This window comes from Amblyomma mixtum, chromosome 6, assembly GCF_055824585.1.
Source record: "Amblyomma mixtum isolate Tamu chromosome 6, ASM5582458v1, whole genome shotgun sequence".
Taxonomy (NCBI): domain Eukaryota; kingdom Metazoa; phylum Arthropoda; class Arachnida; order Ixodida; family Ixodidae; genus Amblyomma; species Amblyomma mixtum.
In genome coordinates, this window is record NC_143017.1 from 153341895 (window position 1) to 153365513 (window position 23619).

General features: G+C 48.4%; 1 protein-coding gene across 1 annotated transcript; it reads left to right on the plus strand.

The window, feature by feature from the left end:
- The first annotated feature begins 382 nt into the window (after nucleotides 1-382).
- On the plus strand, nucleotides 383-3739 carry LOC149340823 (uncharacterized). Its single transcript, XM_089549713.1, has 2 exons — nucleotides 383-607; nucleotides 1398-3739. The coding sequence occupies exon 2, from the start codon at nucleotides 1411-1413 to the stop codon at nucleotides 3316-3318; it is 1908 nt and encodes a 635-aa protein (XP_089405839.1). The 5' UTR covers nucleotides 383-607; nucleotides 1398-1410; the 3' UTR covers nucleotides 3319-3739.
- The last annotated feature ends 19880 nt before the right edge of the window (nucleotides 3740-23619 follow it).

Genomic DNA, 23619 nt, shown 5'->3' on the forward strand with positions numbered 1-23619 from the left:
TGCTACTGTCATCGCCAGCAAGTTATTTACTGTCTGCAGGCAAAAGTTTGTCCAAATAAAGATTTTTTTTTTCAGTTTAACGCAGGCCTATCCAATTTCTCGACAGCTCGCTGGCACCATTACGTGATAATGCCACGCCCCTGATAATTAGTCTAACTTTACCGATGCATTTGTTCTAATGAAGACAACATTGGGGAATACATTAAATATTGTTTGTGGTGGTACTAGCGCTTTCTCGAGTCGCTGCATGAGCGATAAACTTCCTCTCCGGCGCCTCACATCCCGGAAAGGTATCGGTCTAAAGCGGGGAGGGAAGGATGATGTTTCCGCTGCGCTTAACCGCACGTGGCAGTCGTCCTGTGCTGCACCTCCTTACCGGAATCTTTGTGGACTAAGTGTCGGCAGGTTGACTCGCTGCTTTCGCTCGTGGTACTCTGCTCAATGTTTGTTAAAACACCGAAAATATGCGGCGGAAGATCGTTTTCAGCCGTGCGTCGCTGTGAACGTTTGCTTACGGTCATTGGGAAACGTTGGTTGTGCCAGCAAAAAGGTGGAAGCCTATGTAACGGAACCTCTTTCTGCATCGTTGTTCCATGCAGTGAAAACTGTAAGTTGATTTTCAGTTCCTCCATCCCCAGTCAAATATTTTGGTCAATCACGCTTTCTATAAGTTATTTTCAGTTAAAATAGCATGTCCAACATTCTCGGTAAAAAAATTTGAAAATTGGATAATTGCAGGGTACTGTTATGGATATACTGAAGCTAATACCCTGTAACGGCCTTCACCGGCCAACAGTATTGGAAAATGAAATAAATAATAAAATAGTCCATTCTTCTCATATGTAGCAAAATCTTTCTTTTAATGCGTTTCCATCGATAACATATAACAGTTAAGACTTCCTTAAAAAACAAAAGGGGAACGCTTTTGACGATAACAAAAGCATTAACAGACAAAAAATACAAGACTGCCGTCAGGTGATCTGCGGATATATTGATTGTTATAGTGACATGTTACATTATATGAAAAATCGCGTTCATAAACGGTTTCCTGCTCAAAAGTGATTTTAATTGTCCAGAATTGCGGAGTATGTTTGCGACATGCAAGAAAATTGTAATACCTGATGAAGTGTAACTGGTAAAAGGTGATCATACATCTGGAGCTCCTTCGTTTACTTGAGTCCAGGTTTACTTCATCATGGTGTTACATTTAGAAAAAAGTTTATGTTAATGACATCTCTGAAACAAGTACTTTTTAAAGATGCATACGGGACGCAAATGCCCACTGAAAGAGGGATCAATCTTATTTCTTACTGGAAACCAAAAGCTTTATTTCAGTAAATCAGAATGAGCATTTCACCTTTTATAATTTCCTTTCAATTCTATTTTTTGCTATACAGGCACTGCCGGGCTATGAAATGGAAATCAGGCATGAAGCGGATCTTGGTGACAGCCTTCCCCTGCTTTGATGCAATGGCCCGTGTTTCAACCGAGCCCGCACACGTGACCACATTACTCGCCCTCGTTTGGGCTCTGGGGTGGAATTGCACAGCCGTCGTTTCGAAGACAGCGGGCGAATTGAAGCAGCAGGACGAATTAGAAAGCCTTCTTCGCTGCTCACTTGAAAGTGCCGAGTGCCTAACATCCCCCGTGCGCCGTGGACCAGTGCCTCACGTGGTTAAGTGTTCCTGCGCCGAGAACTGCAAGCTTTACGGTGACTGTTGCTGGAGAGCAAACGCAACAATAAGAACTGAAAACCTAGCCTCATGCGTGACACTAAACACAAATCGGTTTTATGACTGGAGTGTCTACATGGTAGCAAAGTGCCACAGTAATTGGCTTGACGAAGAGGTGAAATACAAGTGCGAAAAGGCTAGAAGTTTTAAGGAATTATTTTACAAAATTCCGGTGACTAACCAAAGAATGGTGACCTACGTCAATGCATTCTGTGCCCTCTGCAACTATGATCTGGACGCAACGTCGAATTTCTGGAACTCTTCGGGTTTTACCGAAGAAACGTTTCAAGTGGAGCTTCCATATTTCGCGAAAAAAAACAGTTCTTTCTTGAGGCCGTGCTCACCAAGAATGCTGTTAATGAAAGCATGTCCTGAGGGAACGAGCCAGGAAGCAGTTCGGAAGTGTTCAGCATACTTTTCACCGGTGAGCTACAACGGTTCCAAGCATGTATACAAAAATGTGTTCTGCGCGTTGTGCAATGGTGTTCCCGTATCTCTGCTCAAGTGCTCACGAACTCCAGTCATACCGCAGAAAGGTTTCAGAGATCTGTATTTTGATTACCCCAGGCCAAACCTGCTAACCCTTCTCCGACCGATAGTAAGAAACGACTCCTGCTTCTCGTGGTATCGAGGAAAATGCTACATTCGTTCTGCTCAGTATCGAAATGGACGCCACGCGTTTCCTCCAGAAGAGTTGGTGTCGAACTCAACAGATGTCAAGGTGGAAAGGCGACAGCCTTACACTGTAAAAAATTATCTCACAATCGCGTGCTTGAGCCTGTCTCTGGCCTGCCTCTTTCTGAAAGCGATTGTGTACGCTACCTGCAAAAATGCGAGGACTTTTTCCTCCAAGAACATCCTGTGCCTGTCAGGTACTCTCTTCTGCAGTCATGCTCTTTTTCTTGTCGCTAACAGCTTCAGACTTCATAGCACCGTCTGCACTGTGCTCGCTGCAGTCCTGCATTACGGCTTTCTTTCCACCTTCGTTTGGACAAGCGTGCTCTCTTACGACATCTGGAAGAACGTAGCAACCATCCGGAAGGCACCTAGAAAGCAACAAGATTTTCTGGTCTACTGCCTGGTGTCATGGACAGCACCTCTCCTTTTTGTTGTGTTTTGCGCTATCGTGGACTGTCTTGCACCACAGTTTAAGCTGGCACCACGATACGGTCGCTATGGCTGTTGGATTGGAAGCGTTTGGGGTCAAGTTGTCTTTTTTCTCTTTCCCGTGGTGGCGATGCTCACGGTGGACGTTGGCCTCTACGTGGACATTGTAATATACGTCCGAAGGACATCCAAGCAAGCTGGAAGCTTCGATTTTCGAAGCAGTGGTGAGCGCTCGAACATGGCGTTGTTCGTCAAACTCGCCGTCGTCATGGGTATCACCTGGCTGATCGGGTTCGTGGGAGCTTTTGTGAACGTGTTGGCAGTGGACGTTGTCGTGATCGTGTTTGTTGGCATCCAAGGTGTGTACCTCTTCGTCGCATTCAAGGACTACGCGTACTTGTTTCGCAAGTGGTTCCCTAGACTAGAGGACGGTGGCGCAGTTACCCAAACCGACAAAAGGGGAGGCAGCGCTCGATAGGACCTTATGGATGGTGTTTTGAGGAGCACAAAAAAACTCAAAATTTCCTAGTTCCTCTTTAGCAAAAAATGTATCGCAATTGACATTTATTCAGTCAGTTAATCAGAAATCACTTAGTACTTAATTTCTACTCTGCCTATATGCTCAACATGCCTTTTTTATGTCGCAAATGACGGACCAATTTAACCAATTCCAAAGCTATATTGCAGTAAAACACGTTCTGGGGCAAGTTGGTGCATAGCTTGAGTAGATGATGCGCACAAAAGACAGCACGCAGACAAAGAATAACACGATAAAGCGCTTTCCCTCGCACATGTCATTCACCTGTTGTTTGTTGCATTGTTTTTTGTTTCCCCTGCCACCACGCCTTCCTCTTGGCTATAAATAAGCAGGTCCTGAATTCAATAAACAGATGCAAGTGGCGCCTGTCTAGTGTTATCCGTTGTCTGTGTGCTGTCTTTCGGGCGCTTCATCTACTCAACCAATGCTGTATTGCTGCACTGTATGCACTCTATTATATGTTATTAACCTGCACATCAATAACCCATTAGGTAATATTGTATAACTATGAGCCATCCATTTCTGTAGAACCAATTACTTTATTGCACTGCACGTTGTATTTGTAACTCTATCTAACCACACCCTTCTATAATGCTTCTGGCCCAGAGGGTGCTCGAAATAAGTTAATAAATGAACACTCAGCCTAAATTCGCAGGTATGGCTTTAAGGTTTCTTATTTAAATCACTGCTAACAGCATAGTATATCCCTCAGTCATTTTTTATATAACTGCGCAAGTCAGGTATCCTCTTAGCTGAATATTAAATGCTCAATCATTTTCTTTTTATACAAAATGTGCTGTTTATTATTTCACCGCGAAGTTCCTGCCGTGTGTTTCTGGCGCTGCTCTCGTAATTAAAAGAAAAATATGCGACGTATTAAACTAATAACTCAATTTATTTTGCCTAGTATTTAAAAAAGAAGAATATCAACTTTGAATAAAGAAGGCGAAACTAAAAGCATGGGCCTAATTTAGCTGCGCATAAGCGAAAGTGCCGCTTAGTGTAAGAAGAGTTGCTGTTGTCCATAAAAATTGTTTTGCACAGTTCAACTAACGTATGTCAGCGGTAGAGTTTGCGCTAGTCAAAACAAACGAAATATATTCCTTGGCTATGCGAAACTTGAAATGAAGAATTGGTTTTGGTATAAAAAATCCAGTCTCGCAAAGCAACATTCTTAATTGGGGCTCCAGGAGTCTGCAAGCACCGCAGGTGTATTTTTAAGAATCAAAAACTTTTCCAATAACCCATCTGTAAAGCTCGAGGCTACGCACAGGAGGGGTGTAGAAAACAGCCCATTAGTGTGTCAACACCTCGCCGCGATTACCAGCAGAGTTCAGCGGAAAGGGAACAAAGGAGGGAATGCGGCACGGGACGACTGAGACATCTGGCGGTCAAGGGCGCGGCTAACGCAACGGGGGGCTTCCACGAAGGGAGACGGGAAGGGGGCGGTCCCGCGATTCGGCGGCAGGGACGCGCCATATGTAAGCTACCCCGTAGGAGCCGCCGTGCCGCCTGGTAAGAACAACTGATGAACGGCCGGACGAGGCGCCCGCCTGTCGGAGTGATGTCTGTGATGGTCGCGGGGGCCGGGAACAAAAGGGCGCACACTTAATGGGGTCCTGGTGGATGCTCCCGCAGCGGGAAAAGGGACACCGCGACACTTCGGGGAGCCGAGGGGTCTCGAAGACGTAAACAAGTCGTAAATTTAAGGATGTCACGGACAACCGCGCGACGGAATGCCAGCAGCTTAGCGGCAGCTGAGAACCCGTGGGTTGCCAATACTTGGAAACGATGACCGCACGTGCTTGCAGAAACAGGCGATGCCGTGGGAACGACTCGGCGCACTTGTATTTGTTTTCGCTTGATTTCAGGAGGGGAGAGAGTTTGGACAACACTGCAGAAGTTGAGGGCGGGGCATGTAATCCCGTGTACCAATCGGGTTGTGCTCGCTTCCGGGAATGTGGTTTGATTTTAGTAACTCTTGATGCTCCTTTTTCAGTATATGTTTTAGGGAGAGGGTTACAGACATTCTCAAAGCTAGAGAGGGCGAGCTACAAGTATGGTAGCCAATGATGTAAAGAGTTAGCCGCGATTGGTTAGTGCTGGTTTTGTCGGGATTGGTCAGTGTTGATTGCGGGCCACGCCTCGCAGTGTTTAAAACCCGGGCACTGTAGCCCGAAAGGCCGTTCTTGGCTAGGGTTTAAGCTAATACCAAGTCTCGGCTAAGTATGCCGAGCTAGCCAGTTCCATGTTTTGTTTCATGCCACCTTGCTGTAAATATTGTATGTATATAAACTTCAGTTAACCTCTTGTCTTTTGATCAAATGTCGCTGTCTAAATTCTCTCAACACCGTCTCTGACCCGGGGCCCACCTTCTGGGCAATTGCACCAGTCTCCGTAAGAAGAACGAACCAGCCGCACAGCCACATTCGGCAACATCATCGGCATTAACAACATAGAAGAGAGATTTTCACTGGCGCAGTCGACAGGATCCGGTGATAGCACAGGATCGAGACTGGAAGCAGGGAGAGACGACGTTCCTGCAACACGAACGCAGGAGGGAAGCGGCAGTCGAGATCAGAACAAGAGGGGAGCAGCAAGGGCAAGCAGCGGCGCGTCATCAGGACCGGCTGCAGAAATCAAGATCCTTATTCGGGGTGAGCAGCAGCGCGTCACAAGGACCGGCTGCAGAAGATTCCGATTCGGGGTGAGCAGCAGCGCGTCACAAGGACCGGCTGCAGAAGATTCCGATTCGGGGGAGCAGCGGCGCGTCACAAGGACCGGCTGCAGAAGATTCCGATTCGGGGTGAGCAGCAGCGCGTCACAAGGACCGGCTGCAGAAGATTCCGATTCGGGGTGAGCAGCAGCGCGTCACAAGGACCGGCTGCAGAAGATTCCGATTCGGGGGAGCAGCGGCGCGTCACAAGGACCGGCTGCAGAAGATTCCGATTCGGGGTGAGCAGCAGCGCGTCACAAGGACCGGCTGCAGAAGATTCCGATTCGGGGTGAGCAGCAGCGCGTCACAAGGACCGGCTGCAGAAGATTCCGATTCGGGGGAGCAGCAGCGCGTCACAAGGACCGGCTGCAGAAGATTCCGATTCGGCGTGAGGAGCAGCGCGTCACAAGGACCGGCTGCAGAAGATTCCGATTCGGGGTGAGCAGCAGCGCGTCACAAGGACCGGCTGCAGAAGATTTCGATTCGGGGGAGCAGCGGCGCGTCACAAGGACCGGCTGCGGAAACCAAGATCCTGATCAGCTACAAAGGAGCAAGCGAAGCGAGACCGACGGAGCGAAGCGCCGCGACTTCGGCGGCACCTACGGTTGCCGATTTCGTCTGCCAGGAGGAAGTCTGGGAGCTCTGGAAGCCGGCCACACATCTGCGCCTACTGACGCAACCTGCCGCTGCGGCACTGCAAGTGCCGTGATGGACAGCCCTACAACGGAGTGAGTTTCCCCAGTCTCATTCTAATTGCCTCGGGAGTGCTTGAGCCGCAGGGTTATTATTAACCAAGGCAAAATGGCAACATTAGGTTGGCGAAGTGGTTATGGCTGTGGGTATTGGGATGGCCATGTGCGAGCCCAAATGTCAGAGGCTGAGCGAGCCAGAGCAAAGGAGAGGAGCGACGCTTATATACGAGACCTGGAGCGTCAATTAGCTATAGCCGAAGAGAATCTCCGGCAGGAGAGGAAGAGAATTGAGGAGGAGGAGCGCTCACGGAGAGCGGCTAGAGTACTGACTGAGACGGCACAGTCGCCGTCGTGCCGTATTGTACGGTGCGATGATCTAACGCTGATCGAGGTAGCGAAGAAAGAAGATATCGGCAGCGGCATTCGGTCGGTTCCTTTTGAGAACCGCAAGGAGGAACCTCTGGTTCCTGCAGACAGTGAAGCGATCACTAGCGCCGAGGAGCCGCCCAGTGAGCTGTCAGCCACGAGTGTTGACACAGAAAAGCAGGCCTTGGTTCCCGAGGTGGAGGCGAGCTCCACGGACATTCCAGGCAAAAATTCGTCTCGTGATGAAACTGCGCAGGCCAACTTTGGCGAGGCAGCCGAACATGTTAGTAGTGGTGCTAATGGCACTGATGAGCAGAACGGTATGAATGGCTCGGCCGGCCGGGTTGCCCAGCGCGACATTTTGTTGCCAGCTGAAGCGGCAGTATGTAAATCAGGGTGTGGCGAGAGTGGCATGGCTCAGAAAGGATCCGTAGCACAGGCTGTAGCTTCCGAGAAGCCGGAAGAACAGCTGGGTAAGCCAGACTGTTGCGATCCGAGAAACTCGGATTCAGGTAACGCTGCAATGAGTTTGGCGATCGATGAAAGGAGTCTGAGCAGTGACGACGACGACGAATTCATCTCACTCCCTGAAGGAGGCGAAGATACACCGCCGCTGATAGGGTCGAAACGCGACCCATCCTGCAATCTCCTGGCGGGTCTCCGCAGCAGGTGGATCGCAAACCTAGAGGGCAGTTACGCTGAATTGGTTGAGCTGGCCATGCCACATTCAAGAGGGCCCTCTAGGCACAGGCACTTAGGGCCTTGTGCGGAGGCTTGTGCACCGTATGCGCACACGGTCCGCAGCTCCGCTGCGGAAGGAGCTGAGCGATACAACCGGGGAGCAGCACGAATGAGAGAATGGTGCACACTGCAGCACGTGACTTCTCTGAGACCAGATAAAATTTTCGATCCTGGTGGCTAGCGACGAATGCCTATGTCCACAGCCTTAACCCACTCTGTCACTGCCAGGTGGCGGTACGCGCAAAAATGCCTTGCGGCTGGAGCACACGATGGGGCAGTGGGTGAGAGCGGGGAAACATGAACAGTTTACAGCCAAGAGACTGAAACTGTGTGCATGGACGTGTTGTATGCCTGTTGCGTCAGTGCTTGTTTTAACACCAGCTTTATTTTGTTGTGTGTGTGTTTTTCTGAATGTCCTGTACGCGAATGGTCGTAACGTGTGTTGTTGTGCATGCTGTTTTACGCTCGGTAAAGTTGTCGCCAGCACCTGACTACGGTCAAGACGCTTTTATTTCATAGCGCGTAGCATCTCCTTAGCGTAGCATCTCCCTTAGTTTGGGTCTGATTCACGCAGGGGTACGGAACCCTTTCGTGAATCTTAGGAAGGGCGTGTAAAGCTCGAGGCTACGCACAGGAGGGGTGTAGAAAACAGCCCATTAGTGTGTCAACACCTCGCCGCGATTACCAGCAGAGTTCAGCGGAAAGGGAACAAAGGAGGGAATGCGGCACGGGACGACTGAGACATCTGGCGGTCAAGGGCGCGGCTAACGCAACGGGGGGCTTCCACGAAGGGAGACGGGAAGGGGGCGGTCCCGCGATTCGGCGGCAGGGACGCGCCATATGTAAGCTACCCCGTAGGAGCCGCCGTGCCGCCTGGTAAGAACAACTGATGAACGGCCGGACGAGGCGCCCGCCTGTCGGAGTGATGTCTGTGATGGTCGCGGGGGCCGGGAACAAAAGGGCGCACACTTAATGGGGTCCTGGTGAATGCTCCCGCAGCGGGAAAAGGGACACCGCGACACTTCGGGGAGCCGAGGGGTCTCGAAGACGTAAACAAGTCGTAAATTTAAGGATGTCACGGACAACCGCGCGACGGAATGCCAGCAGCTTAGCGGCAGCTGAGAACCCGTGGGTTGCCAATACTTGGAAACGATGACCGCACGTGCTTGCAGAAACAGGCGATGCCGTGGGAACGACTCGGCGCACTTGTATTTGTTTTCGCTTGATTTCAGGAGGGGAGAGAGTTTGGACAACACTGCAGAAGTTGAGGGCGGGGCATGTAATCCCGTGTACCAATCGGGTTGTGCTCGCTTCCGGGAATGTGGTTTGATTTTAGTAACTCTTGATGCTCCTTTTTCAGTATATGTTTTAGGGAGAGGGTTACAGACATTCTCAAAGCTAGAGAGGGCGAGCTACAAGTATGGTAGCCAATGATGTAAAGAGTTAGCCGCGATTGGTTAGTGCTGGTTTTGTCGGGATTGGTCAGTGTTGATTGCGGGCCACGCCTCGCAGTGTTTAAAACCCGGGCACTGTAGCCCGAAAGGCCGTTCTTGGCTAGGGTTTAAGCTAATACCAAGTCTCGGCTAAGTATGCCGAGCTAGCCAGTTCCATGTTTTGTTTCATGCCACCTTGCTGTAAATATTGTATGTATATAAACTTCAGTTAACCTCTTGTCTTTTGATCAAATGTCGCTGTCTAAATTCTCTCAACATCGTCTCTGACCCGGGGCCCACCTTCTGGGCAATTGCACCAGTCTCCGTAAGAAGAACGAACCAGCCGCACAGCCACATTCGGCAACATCATCGGCATTAACAACATAGAAGAGAGATTTTCACTCCATCCAACAGCGTGCGGCTTGAAGAATGATTTGAATGTGTTCTTAGAAACAAGGTGTATCTTCTACGCGTCACGAAATTATTATCTTTAGTGTTAGAGCTCTAAAAACGCACTTGCCTGCAACTGAGAAGCGCCGAAGTGCTAAGTGGTTCACAAGCTCAAAACTTGTGGCAAAATTCTTGTCATGCCGAGATCTGTGAAATCGAATATTCGCTTTGCGACACCTGGTTTAAGCCCATTATTTTTGTCGAATTTCTGAAAAGTAATACGTTATTTTAAAAGATTAGGATTAAAGATCTGGGAATAAAAAAATAAGCAGTTTGTTTCGCCGAAACCATTGATTGAGATCAGCCATTAAAGATCCCCGCTGTAGCCTCCTCCGCTTGGGTCTTAATGGCCACATGGTGCAGTGGTCGCTCTCCAGAATGAGTTGAGCTATCGTTCATGTTATTCAGGTTGGCCTAGGAAGGGGTGTACCTTCGATGTGGAGGATGCCGTGTGCAGTGCACTTGCTTTTATTTCTTTAACGGAAAAAATGGTGAGATTTCGGGATATTTACGTAATCCCATTGCACAAAACCACTTGAAACGTGATAGATATTCACAGCACATGGTGTCAAATTGTTTTTATTAATATGCTGATGAATACTTGAGTTCGTTAAGCCTAAATTAGAGAAAGAAGGCTTTTGTTGTTTGCAGCATGTATTATTATTGTTGTCATTGAACATGCCCTATCAGATCCCATCGATTAAATATTTTTGGCGGTTTTCATTGTGGGGATTCATGTTGCCCCTCGCCCGCCGGATGCACCCTTCTCTCTCTCGTGGCCTACCACGGCTCTTCCTCTGGCGGCCCCCGACATGGAGCGGAGGGGAGGCGCCCGCGACTACGCGTCGTCACGTGGGCAGCCCTCCTTTCCCAGCCCTCTCGGTTTCGGCGGCCGCGCGGGCCGCGCGCACGGACACAGTCTGAGAGAGTTGACAGCGAGCCCTGAGAGAGAGCGGACGCGACACCAGCGGCGGCCCAGGTGACCTGAACTGCTCTGTGCCTTTCTCCTGTGCCTGTGTCCTGTGCCTGTTGCCTGCCGCTGCTGCCTGCGCGCGACCGAGGAAAGACATTGGGAGATCCCAATTAAAGGTTTTGCCTGCGGCCTTATTCCTCGGAGGTGTGTTCTTCGCGGCCACAGGTGTGGTCGAGCTAGCGGAGTGGCGTTGGCCCTGAGTTCAGGGTCCGAACCGTGCCAGTAACCCCACATCATTTACTCGCTGAACGACTGCGCACTAGAGCTGTGAACAGAAGCTTGCCGAATACAAAGACCACGAAAAAAGATTAGTTTTCTGGAAGGATGAGGACTCAGCCGCGGACTGAAGTCTCTCTGCTCCCTCAGTCAGCGAGGTAGTTAATCTTTTTTTTTTTGCCTGATGCGTTCAGAAAATTGTGTGAGCATCTGACCACTCTTTACTGAATACGGCGATATCTGTTTAAAAACATCTACTGCTTGCTACTAGCCTTGTCAGCAGCTGATTGCAATACCTCTCTTAAAAGTGTGTACGCTAGTGAATACTTCGCTTCCCAATGTTACAATCAATTCATCTCTTATTGAGTACATCCAGCAACAGATTAGATTTTAATGCACGTTGTTCTAAGAATCACTTCAAGCTACTTACGAGATAGAAGTCAAACAGTCTGCATCTCAAGCATTTTTTCTAAGCTTGAAATTACTAATATAGGTGTACCTTAAGGTACGCCTCTAAAACAAAATTCATGGTATTCAGCTCCCATCAAAGAAAGTTAGCCTCTATTCCGTCTATTAATATCGCTAAGCAAACTATTTCTCTCGAACACTGCTACGTTCATTGATGTACACCTCGATAAACACCTGAAGTATCACGACCATATTGATTACGTTAATTAAAAATCGCACCTGGGATACGAATTCTTATCAAAGCACGACTCTACTTTAGCTTTAACACATTGATCGCATTATATCACTCATTTATGCATAGTCACATCACTTATGGCTTAACATGCTGGGGTACTACTTACAGCTCTCACCTTGCATCAACTCAGATAATCCAGAACAAAGCTATAAGAATTATTACATCCAGCTCGTTCATTACTAATGCCACATCTTTACTCCACATGAACAATATACTAACTGTTTCAGAGCTCATCAGATTTCATTTAGGTATATTGTTCTTCAGAATCATCAACAACCAATTACCAACAGTTGAATTTTTATCTTCCACACTCACCAATTCCAACACTACCCGGTTTGCTTCTAATAACGATTTCCTCCTACCCAAAGTTCGTACTAACTATGGCAAGCAGACTGTTCAGTATTCATCGATTTCACTATGGAACACCTTACCTCTGAATATTAAAAACTCGCGTTCAGTATTTACGTTTAAACAGACCTTAAAACAATTCCTGATAGCAAACAGTTGACCATTTTGTTTCTTTTTGTTTCTTTCTTTCCTCTTTTTATTTTCTTCCTTTTTTTCTTTTTCTTTGTAGTTTGTGATCTTTAGTTGTGTTCTTTTTCTACAATTGTTTGTATTGTGTCTTAATTCGGTATCATATTTCATTCTTAAAACGCTGCGCTTAGTTTACTTAACCCAATGTTATTATGAACAGGAGGTCCCCTTTCAGTCATTCGACTATGGGACCTCCTTCTGCATATCATTGTACACTGTTCAAATGATTGACTAATAAGAAATTCTGATTCTGAAGAGGTATCTGTAAAGATATGACGAAACTGTTTCAGTGCATTCATATTCCTATCATGTATTTATTAATGTGCTCCGTTTTGATTATTTGGCATTCCTGCTACTTCCGTCCTAGTGTAAAATTGATTTAAGAATGCGTGTGTAATAAACAAACGTTGTTTTTTAGTGACTTTCTGTGTATAACCATCCTGTTCAATACTACGGATGAGTAAAACAAAAACACTTACAAGGGGGCGCCTGTGGCTCTTGCCTATTTTGTTTGTCATATACTTGAAGAAAGGGCAAGATTAACTCATGCTTTAAAATATAATACTGTGTTCCTTAAAATCCCTCACACCTCACTTTAAACTAAACGAGACGTTTCGACAGCGTTAATTTGTGCTCTTTAATTCATGCAGTTGGTATTTTTATTTGTATCGCTCATTTGCTGATTGCGACGGTGCATGCAATATTAACTTTGTCCATGTGTACTTTGGCATTATAAAGGTCGGGCTTATACGCCCGAACTGTGCTCATAATTGTTTGTATTGTATGCCTCTAAATAAAAAGATCAAATCAAACACAAAATAACTTTTGTTTCGATATGCTCCTTGGCCGCCTCAGAAGGTGGGCAGTATTATCTTTGCTTTTTTGCTTCAGCTCATCTCCACGTTGGTGTTAACTGATATATCTGTCAATCAACAGTGAAGAAAAGTGACAGGCGAACCACACTGAAAGTTTTTCAGCCTTGTTGTCCAGCGCTCCAAACCGAAAAAGCAGCCCTTCCGTTTAACCATACAGTCATTAGCTATGTACACATGAATAGGCGTGTACGGTACATCGGCTGTTTTAATGCGAGAGCATTACAAGCCCCATCGGGGGAAAAAAAGAAACTCGGTGGCATCCGGCGTTGTCGGTGTCATATGTCTTTCAAAATTCGCTGATTTGCTGGCTGGAAGTGATGTCAGCAGTGACGTCACCAGAACGGAGACATCTCATTTTCTGATGGGAAGTGGCGTCATCAGACCAGTTTCGTCTGTGTCAAGCGTCCACTTGCCAACCGTGGCAGGTTTGAGGTTGTATATACTAATGACAAAGGATAAAAAAACTCTGACAGCATAAGGTTTAAGTGCAATATAGACAGCCCCCCGGAAGCGAATGTTTGCGGGAACTCTTTCCCCGCACAACTCGGGAAGAGCAATCTGGGTCTCATAAGCTCCACTAGTCACTTCGGGTAACGGCATCAACTGCTTCCGATGTTGCCGTTCTCCTAACACATAATGGAATAAGGTATCCCTGTTTTCTTCCTTTACCATTTCCCTCTGAGCATTCTTTATTTGAAATAAAGGATGGAAGCAAAACAAATGTACAGAAAAAATACCGGGCATTTATATTTTTAAATTGAAGGTAGAAGCAAAATAAGTGTACACAGCAAATACTCAGATGTTAGTTTGGCGTCTGTATCATCTCCAATGGCACAAGTTTTTACATACCTCTTTTTTTTGCCTTCATATAAGTGCTGTGTCGCATTTTATGGAATACTTTATCGGAGTTTTCAATCTATATCTTTGCACTAAATTGAATCATATTTGCGTTTTCATCTTAAAGGCCCATGCAGTCAATTTCCAGAGTCCAATGTTACTCCCATCAAGAATAGTCTGGCGGATCTTCTTGCGAAAGACATAAAAAGCGGCGCAACGTGAGCGTCTTGCTGGTATTGTAGGCAGATTATCCTTTCTAATGTATTTCTATGATATGCTGAATGCACACCGTTTTATAGAGCAAAAATAGTGAGCACCGTCTGTCACTCTTCTCGTTTTTTATTCGGTACACACTTCTCGTTCAAGGAATGAGAATTTTTTTCTGAAACAAAATTTTTTCTCAGATAATTAGAGAGTGCAAACTTGTGGTCCCATTCAGAGTGGATTTACAAAATTTCCTACCTCTTTTTCTCCTCATTTTATATTCTTGCAACGAAAACATTAGCACCTCTCTTTATGTGAAACTAAGAAAAGATATACAAGAAAAATCCTCTACTGTTACTGTACTGCAGTTATGCTCAAATCAGCTTCATTATATTTTAGTGACATCCAGCATTCACATTTATATCTACAAATCCAAATACAAAAAAAAACTAAAGAGCTAGTGGCGCGTAATATTCTTGTAACAAAGATTCAAACCACATTGACGTTCAAAAGCATCTTGTCAAAATAAAACCGACCTTAACTATGTGGCGCATACAATAAGGAAATCATTTTAACGAACACGAACATGTTTTTCAGCGCAATTGTCGTTTTAGTTTCTTAGTTAAAAAATATTACGCCGTATTTAGGTATCGATAAGGAAGTGCTGTGAAAGAGACGTATCTCCGCAAAGCGAAACATGAGTGAATTTCAATATTTCAGCAAACAGCAGTTTAACAGTATTTCAAATTTTCAGCAACGCAGCAACAGTCCAAAAACATTTGAAGGTTCTTTCGGAGAAACATTTTATGAATCCTCCAGAAAGACCCAATAATAAAACAGAAAATTTCAGCAGTTTCAGCAGACCTCAGTATTTCGACCATGCCACAACAAAATTTTATTTCAATCTTTCAGCGCGCACCAATATTTGATGAGCATTCAACAAAAATTTTTGTTGGCCTTTTCTGTCGATATAGTACTGGGAGTATGCGTGAGATTTACTCTGTCTTCAGTATTAGACTCGACGATCGAGTTGTTTACAGTCGGGGGGCTGTTAGGCACCTTAGTCGGCTGCGAACCAGTTCCTGGTGGGCTCGTTCTATTATAGTGGGCCTTTTCTATTGTAGAAATGTTGGTTGCCGCGGTGGAGTTTCCTTCCCTAGCAGGTACTTCGGATCCGTTTTCCCCCCTCGTCTCGCCGACTGTACTAACAGAATTGTTTGGTGCAGATGCCCTCCTTACTCTACTTGAAGCATTCCTTCTGGACGTACTCATGGGTGTCTCCGTGCTATTAGTCCCATCATGCGAAGCAGACCCTTCAAGAGAGTTGTTTACTGCTGTATGGCCGGTGACTACTTTAGTCGAATGTGAGATTGTTGGAGGTGCGCTCGTTGGTTCACTTTGGGCATTTTCTGTAGTCCCAGTGCTGGTTGTCACTACTGAATTTCTTGCCCTAGGAGATGGACCTCCGGAGCTGTTTCCCTCTCCCGTCGATTCGAGTGCCTCAGTAGAATGGCCTTCTGGAGATACTGTAGTTATTTCATTAGAGGCCTTCCGCACCGAAGTTGTTACGTGCGTCTCTGTGCTATTTTTCCCATCTTGGGAAGTAGACCCTTCAAGTGAATGCCCGTTAGGCACCTTAGTCGAATGTGAGCCTAATGTAGGTGCGGGGGTTGGCTCGTTTGGAAAATATTCTGTTGTCCCAGAGCTGGTTGTCACGGTGAAGTTTCTTGCCACACGTGAAGGACCTCCGGAGCTGTTTCCCTGTGTCGTAGATTCGACTGCATCATTAGAATGGCGTCCAGGAGATGTTGTAGTTACATCATTTGAGGCCTTCTGTTTGGATGTAGTTAGAGGTGTTTCCGTGCTATTCTTTCCACCTTGAGAAAGAGACCCTCCAAGTGAGCTGTTTGCTCCTGAATGTTGGGAGGGTACCTTAGTCGAAAGCGAGCCCGTTGCAGGTGCCATCGTTGCATCACTTGGGACATTGTCTGTCGTGATAGTGCTGTTTGTCGCGGTGAAGTTTCCTTGACTAAGAGAAGGCCCTTTGGGGCTTTTTTCCAGGCTCGTAGATTCGACCGCGTGAGTAGAATTGTTTGCAGCAGATGTGCTAGTCAGTATGTAGGTAGCCGTCTGTGTGGATGTAGACAGTCGTGTTACCGTGCTCCTTGTCTCCTCTTGAGAAGCAGACCCTCCAAGTGAGCTGTTTGCTGCTGAATGGTCGGAGGATGCCTTAGTCGTATAAGAGTCAGTTGCAGGTGCGATTGTTGCTTCACTTGAAACATTTTTTGCCGTCGTAGTGCTGGTTGTCACGATGGAGTTTCCTTCATTAAGTGAAGGCACTTCTGAGCTGTTTACTCGACTCGTCGTTTTGACCTCGTCAATAGAATTGTTTGCGCCAGATGTGCTACTCACTGCGTCCGAGACCTTCTGTGTCGTTGTCGTTAGAGATGTTTCCGTGCTATTCCTACCCCCTTGAGAGGCAGACCCTTCAAGTGAGCTGTTTACTGCTGGATGGACGGAGAGTGACATAGTCGTATGAATGTCTGTTGCAGGGGCGCTTGTTGCTTCACTTGAAACATTTTCTGCCGTGGTAGTGCTTGTTGTCACGGTGAACTTTCCTTCTCTAAGGGGAGGAACTTTGGAGCTGTTTACTTGGCTCGTCGATTGAACCAGGTCAATGGAATCGTTTTCGTCAGATGCCCTAGTCACTGCATCCGAGGCCTTCTGTGTGGACGTAGACAGTGGTGTTGTCGTGCTACTTGTCTCTTCTTGAGAAGTAGGCCCACCAAGTGTGCCGTTTGCTGCTGAATGGTCGGAGGGTTCCATAGTCCTATCACAGTCTGTTCCAGGTGCGCTTTTCGATTCACCTGCGACATTTTCTGTCGTGGTACCGCGTGTTGTCACGATAGAGTTTCCTTCACTAAGTGAAGGTACTTCGAAGCTGTTTACAGGGCTCGTCGATTGGACCACGTCAGTGGAATTGTTTGCGGCAGATGTGGTAGTCACTGCACCCGAGGCCTTCTGTGTGGACATAGAGAGTGGTGTTTCCGTGCCGCTTGTCTCAGTTTCAGAAGTAGAGCCTTCAAGTGAGCTGCTTCCTGCTGAATGGTCTGAGGGTGCCTTAGTGGTATGCGAGTCTCTCGCAGGTGGGCTCGTTGCTTCACTTGCGACATTTTCTGTCGCGGTAGTGCGGGTTGTCACGGTGGAGTTTCCTTCACTAGGTGAAGGCCCTTCGGAGCTCTTTACTTGGCTCGTCGACTCGACCACGTCAATAGAACTGTTTGTGGCAGATGTGCTAGTCACTCCTTCCGAGACCGTCTGTGTGGACGTAGAAAGTGGTCTTGCCGTGCTGCTTGACTCGTTTTGAGAAGTAGAGCCTTCAAGTGAGCTGTTTCCTGCTGAATGGTCGGAGGGTGCCTTAGTCGTATGTGAGTATGTCGCAGATGGTCTCGTTGCTTCACTTGCGACATTCTCTGTCGCGGTATTGCGTGTTGTCACGGTGGAGTTTCCATGACTAAGTGAAGGCACTTCGGTGCTGTTTACTGGGCTCGTCGATTCGACCCCGTCAATGGAATTGTTTGCGGCAGATGCGCTAGACACTACGTCCGAGGCCTTCTTTGTGGACGTCGAAAATGGTGTTGCCGTGCTACTTGTCTCTTCTTGAGAAGTAGACCCTCCAAGTGAGCTGTTTTCTGCTGAATTGTCGGAGGGTGCCTTAGTCGTATGCGAGTCTGTCGCAGGTGTGCTCGTTGCTTCACTTGCGACATTTTCTGTCGTGGTAGTGCGTGTTGTCACGGTGGAGTTTCCTTCACTAAGTGAAGGCTCTTCAGTGCTGTTTACTGGGCTCGTCGATTCGACCACGTCAATAAAATTGTTTCCGGCAGATGTGCCAGTCACTGCATCCGAGGCCGTCTGTGTGGACGTAGAGGGTGGTGTTGGCGTGCTGCTTGTCTCGTTTTGAGAAGTGGATCCTCCAAGTGAGCTGTTTGCTGCTGAACGGTCGGAGGGTGCCTTAGTCGTATGTGAATCTGTCGCAGGTGTGCTCGTTGCTTCACTTGCGGCATTTTCTGTCGTGGTAGTGCGGGTTGTCACGGTGGAGTTTCCTTCACTAAGTGAAAGCACTTCGGTGCTGTTTACTGGGCTCGTCGATTCAACCACGTCAATAGAATTGTTTGTGGCAGATGTGCTAGTCACTGCATCCGAGGCCGTCTGTGTGGACGTAGAGGGTGGTTTCGCCGTTCTGCTTGTCTCGTTTTGAGAAGTAGATCCTCCAAGTGAGCTGTTTGCTGCTGAATGGTCGGAGGGTGCCTTAGTCGTATGCGAGTCTTTCGCAGGTGTGCTCGTTGCTTCACTTGCGGCATTTTCTGTCGTGGTAGTTCGGGTTGTCGCGGTGGAGTTTCCTTCACTAAGTGAAGGCACTTCGGTGCTGTTTACTGGGCTCGTCGATTCAACCACGTCAATAGAATTGTTTGTGGCAGATGTGCTAGTCACTGCATCCGAGGCCGCCTGTGTGGACGTAGAGAGTGGTTTTGCCGTGCTGCTTGTCTCGTTTTGAGAAGTAGATCCTCCAAGTGAGCTGTTTTCTGCTGAATGGTCGGAGGGTGCCTTAGTCGTATGTGAATCTGTCGCAGGTGTGCTCGTTGCTTCACTTGCGGCATTTTCTGTCGTGATAGTGCGGGTTGTCGGGGTGGAGTTTCCTGCACTAAGTGAAGGCACTTCGGTGCTGTTTACTGGGCTCGTCGATTCAACCACGTCAATAGAATTGTTTGTGGCAGATGTGCTAGTCACTGCATCCGAGGCCGTCTGTGTGTACGTAGAGGGTGGTTTTGCCGTGCTGCTTGTCTCGTTTTGAGAAGTAGATCCTCCAAGTGAGCTGTTTGCTGCTGAACGGTCGGAGGGTGCCTTAGTCGTATGTGAATCTGTCGCAGGTGTGCTCGTTGCTTCACTTGCGGCATTTTCTGTCGTGGTAGTGCGGGTTGTCGCGGTGGAGTTTCCTTCACTAAGTGAAGGCACTTCGGTGCTGTTTACTGGGCTCGACGATTCAACCACGTCAATAGAATTGTTTGTGGCAGATGTGCTAGTCACTGCATCCGAGGCCGTCTGTGTGGACGTAGAGAGTGGTGTTGCCGTGCTGCTTGTCTCGTTTTGAGAAGTAGATCCTCCAAGTGAGCTGTTTGCTGCTGAATGGTCGGAGGGTGCCTTAGTCGTATGCGAGTCTTTCGCCGGTGTGCTCGTTGCTTCACTTGCGGCATTTTCTGTCGTGGTAGTTCGGGTTGTCGCGGTGGAGTTTCCTTCACTAAGTGAAGGCACTTCGGTGCTGTTTACTGGGCTCGTCGATTCAACCACGTCAATAGAATTGTTTGTGGCAGATGTGCTAGTCATAGTCACTGCATCCGAGGCCGTCTGGGTGGAAGTAGAGAGTGGTGTTGCCGTGCTGCTTGTCTCGTTTTGAGAAGTAGAGCCTTCAAGTGAGCTGTTTCCTGCTGAACGGTCGGAGGGTGCCTTAGTCGTATGCGAGTCTTTCGCAGGTGTGCTCGTTGCTTCACTTGCGACATTTTCTGTCGTGGTAGTGCGGGTTGTCGCGGTGGAGTTTCCTTCACTAAGTGAGGGCACTTCGGTGCTGTTTACTGGGCTCGACGATTCAACCACGTCAATAGAATTGTTTGTGGCAGATGTGCTAGTCACTGCATCCGAGGCCGTCTGTGTGGACGTAGAGAGTGGTGTTGCTGTGCTGCTTGTCTCGTTTTGAGAAGTAGATCCTCCAAGTGAGCTGTTTGCTGCTGAATGGTCGGAGGGTGCCTTAGTCGTATGCGAGTCTTTCGCAGGTGTGCTCGTTGCTTCACTTGCGGCATTTTCTGTCGTGGTAGTTCGGGTTGTCGCGGTGGAGTTTCCTCCACTAAGTGAAGGCACTTCGGTGCTGTTTACTGGGCTCGACGATTCAACCACGTCAATAGAATTGTTTGTGGCAGATGTGCTAGTCACTGCATCCGAGGCCGTCTGTGTGGACGTAGAGAGTGGTGTTGCCGTGCTGCTTGTCTCGTTTTGAGAAGTAGATCCTCCAAGTGAGCTGTTTGCTGCTGAATGGTCGGAGGGTGCCTTAGTCGTATGCGAGTCTTTCGCAGGTGTGCTCGTTGCTTCACTTGCGACATTTTCTGTCGTGGTAGTGCGGGTTGTCGCGGTGGAGTTTGCTTCACTAAGTGAAGGCACTTCGGTGCTGTTTACTGGGCTCGTCGATTCAACCACGTCAATAGAATTGTTTGTGGCAGATGTGCTAGTCACTGCATCCGAGGCCGTCTGTGTGGACGTAGAGAGTGGTGTTGCCGTGCTGCTTGTCTCGTTTTGAGAAGTAGAGCCTTCAAGTGAGCTGTTTCCTGCTGAACGGTCGGAGGGTGCCTTAGTCGTATGTGAATCTGTCGCAGGTGTGCTCGTTGCTTCACTTGCGGCATTTTCTGTCGTGGTAGTGCGGGTTGTCGCGGTGGAGTTTCCTTCACTAAGTGAAGGCACTTCGGTGCTGTTTACTGGGCTCGTCGATTCAACCACGTCAATAGAATTGTTTGTGGCAGATGTGCTAGTCACTGCATCCGAGGCCGTCTGTGTGGACGTAGAGAGTGGTGTTGCCGTGCTGCTTGTCTCGTTTTGAGAAGTAGATCCTCCAAGTGAGCTGTTTGCTGCTGAATGGTCGGAGGGTGCCTTAGTCGTATGTGAATCTGTCGCAGGTGTGCTCGTTGCTTCACTTGCGGCATTTTCTGTCGTGGTAGTGCGTGTTGTCACGGTGGAGTTTCCATGACCAAGTGAAGGCACTTCGGTGCTGTTTACTGGGCTCGTCGATTCGACCCCGTCAATGGAATTGTTTGTGGCAGATGTGCTAGTCACTGCATCCGAGGCCGTCTGTGTGGACGTAGAGAGTGGTGTTGCCGTGCTGCTTGTCTCGTTTTGAGAAGTAGATCCTCCAAGTGAGCTGTTTGCTGCTGAATGGTCGGAGGGTGCCTTAGTCGTATGCGAGTCTTTCGCAGGTGTGCTCGTTGCTTCACTTGCGGCATTTTCTGTCGTGGTAGTGGGGGTTGTCGCGGTGGAGTTTCCTTCACTAAGTGAAGGCACTTCGGTGCTGTTTACTGGGCTCGTCGATTCAACCACGTCAATAGAATTGTTTGTGGCAGATGTGCTAGTCACTGCATCCGAGGCCGCCTGTGTGGACGTAGAGAGTGGTTTTGCCGTGCTGCTTGTCTCGTTTTGAGAAGTAGATCCTCCAAGTGAGCTGTTTGCTGCTGAACGGTCGGAGGGTGCCTTAGTCGTATGCGAATCTGTCGCAGGTGTGCTCGTTGCTTCACTTGCGACATTTTCTGTCGTGGTAGTGCGGGTTGTCACGGTGGAGTTTCCTTCACTAAGCGAAGGCACTTCGGTGCTGTTTACGGGGCTCGTCGATTCAACCACGTCAATAGAATTGTTTGTGGCAGATGTGCTAGTCACTGCATCCGAGGCCGTCTGTGTGGACGTAGAGAGTGGTGTTGCCGTGCTGCTTGTCTCGTTTTGAGAAGTAGATCCTCCAAGTGAGCTGTTTGCTGCTGAATGGTCGGAGGGTGCCTTAGTCGTATGCGAGTCTTTCGCCGGTGTGCTCGTTGCTTCACTTGCGGCATTTTCTGTCGTGGTAGTTCGGGTTGTCGCGGTGGAGTTTCCTTCACTAAGTGAAGGCACTTCGGTGCTGTTTACTGAGCTCGTCGATTCAACCACGTCAATAGAATTGTTTGTGGCAGATGTGCTAGTCATAGTCACTGCATCCGAGGCCGTCTGGGTGGAAGTAGAGAGTGGTGTTGCCGTGCTGCTTGTCTCGTTTTGAGAAGTAGAGCCTTCAAGTGAGCTGTTTCCTGCTGAACGGTCGGAGGGTGCCTTAGACGTATGCGAGTCTTTCGCAGGTGTGCTCGTCGCTTCACTTGCGACATTTTCTGTCGTGGTAGTGCGGGTTGTCACGGTGGAGTTTCCTTCACTAAGCGAAGGCACTTCGGTGCTGTTTACGGGGCTCGTCGATTCAACCACGTCAATAGAATTGTTTGTGGCAGATGTGCTAGTCACTGCATCCAAGGCCGTTTGTGTGGACGTAGAGAGTGGTGTTGCCGTGCTGCTTGTCTCGTTTTGAGATGTAGAGCCTTCAAGTGAGCTGTTTGCTGCTGAATGGTCGGAGGGTGTCTTAGTCGTATGCGAGTCTTTCGCAGGTGTGCTCGTTGCTTCACTTGCGACACTTTCTGTCGTGGTAGTGCGGGTTGTCACGGTGGAGTTTCCTTCACTAAGCGAAGGCACTTCGGTGCTGTTTACTGGGCTCGTCGATTCAACCACGTCAATAGAATTGTTTGTGGCAGATGTGCTAGTCACTGCATCCGAGGCCGTCTGTGTGGACGTAGAGAGTGGTGTTGCCGTGCTGCTTGTCTCGTTTTGAGAAGTAGAGCCTTCAAGTGAGCTGTTTGCTGCTGAATGGTCGGAGGGTGCCTTAGTCGTATGAGAGTCTTTCGCAGGTGTGCTCGTTGCTTCACTTGCGACATTTTCTGTCTTGGTAGTGCGGGTTGTCACGGTGGAGTTTCCTTCACTAAGCGAAGGCACTTCGGTGCTGTTTACTGGGCTCGTCGATTCAACCACGTCAGTAGAATTGTTTGTGGCCGATTTACTAGTCACTGCATCCGAGGCCGTCTGTGTGGACGTAGAGAGTGGTGTTGCCGTGCTGCTTGTCTCGTTTTGAGAAGTAGAGCCTTCAAGTGAGCTGTTTGCTGCTGAATGGTCGGAGGGTGCCTTAGTCGTATGCGAGTCTTTCGCCGGTGTGCTCGTTGCTTCACTTGCGGCATTTTCTGTCGTGGTAGTTCGGGTTGTCGCGGTGGAGTTTCCTTCACTAAGTGAAGGCACTTCGGTGCTGTTTACTGAGCTCGTCGATTCAACCACGTCAATAGAATTGTTTGTGGCAGATGTGCTAGTCATAGTCACTGCATCCGAGGCCGTCTGGGTGGAAGTAGAGAGTGGTGTTGCCGTGCTGCTTGTCTCGTTTTGAGAAGTAGAGCCTTCAAGTGAGCTGTTTCCTGCTGAACGGTCGGAGGGTGCCTTAGACGTATGCGAGTCTTTCGCAGGTGTGCTCGTCGCTTCACTTGCGACATTTTCTGTCGTGGTAGTGCGGGTTGTCACGGTGGAGTTTCCTTCACTAAGCGAAGGCACTTCGGTGCTGTTTACGGGGCTCGTCGATTCAACCACGTCAATAGAATTGTTTGTGGCAGATGTGCTAGTCACTGCATCCAAGGCCGTTTGTGTGGACGTAGAGAGTGGTGTTGCCGTGCTGCTTGTCTCGTTTTGAGATGTAGAGCCTTCAAGTGAGCTGTTTGCTGCTGAATGGTCGGAGGGTGTCTTAGTCGTATGCGAGTCTTTCGCAGGTGTGCTCGTTGCTTCACTTGCGACACTTTCTGTCGTGGTAGTGCGGGTTGTCACGGTGGAGTTTCCTTCACTAAGCGAAGGCACTTCGGTGCTGTT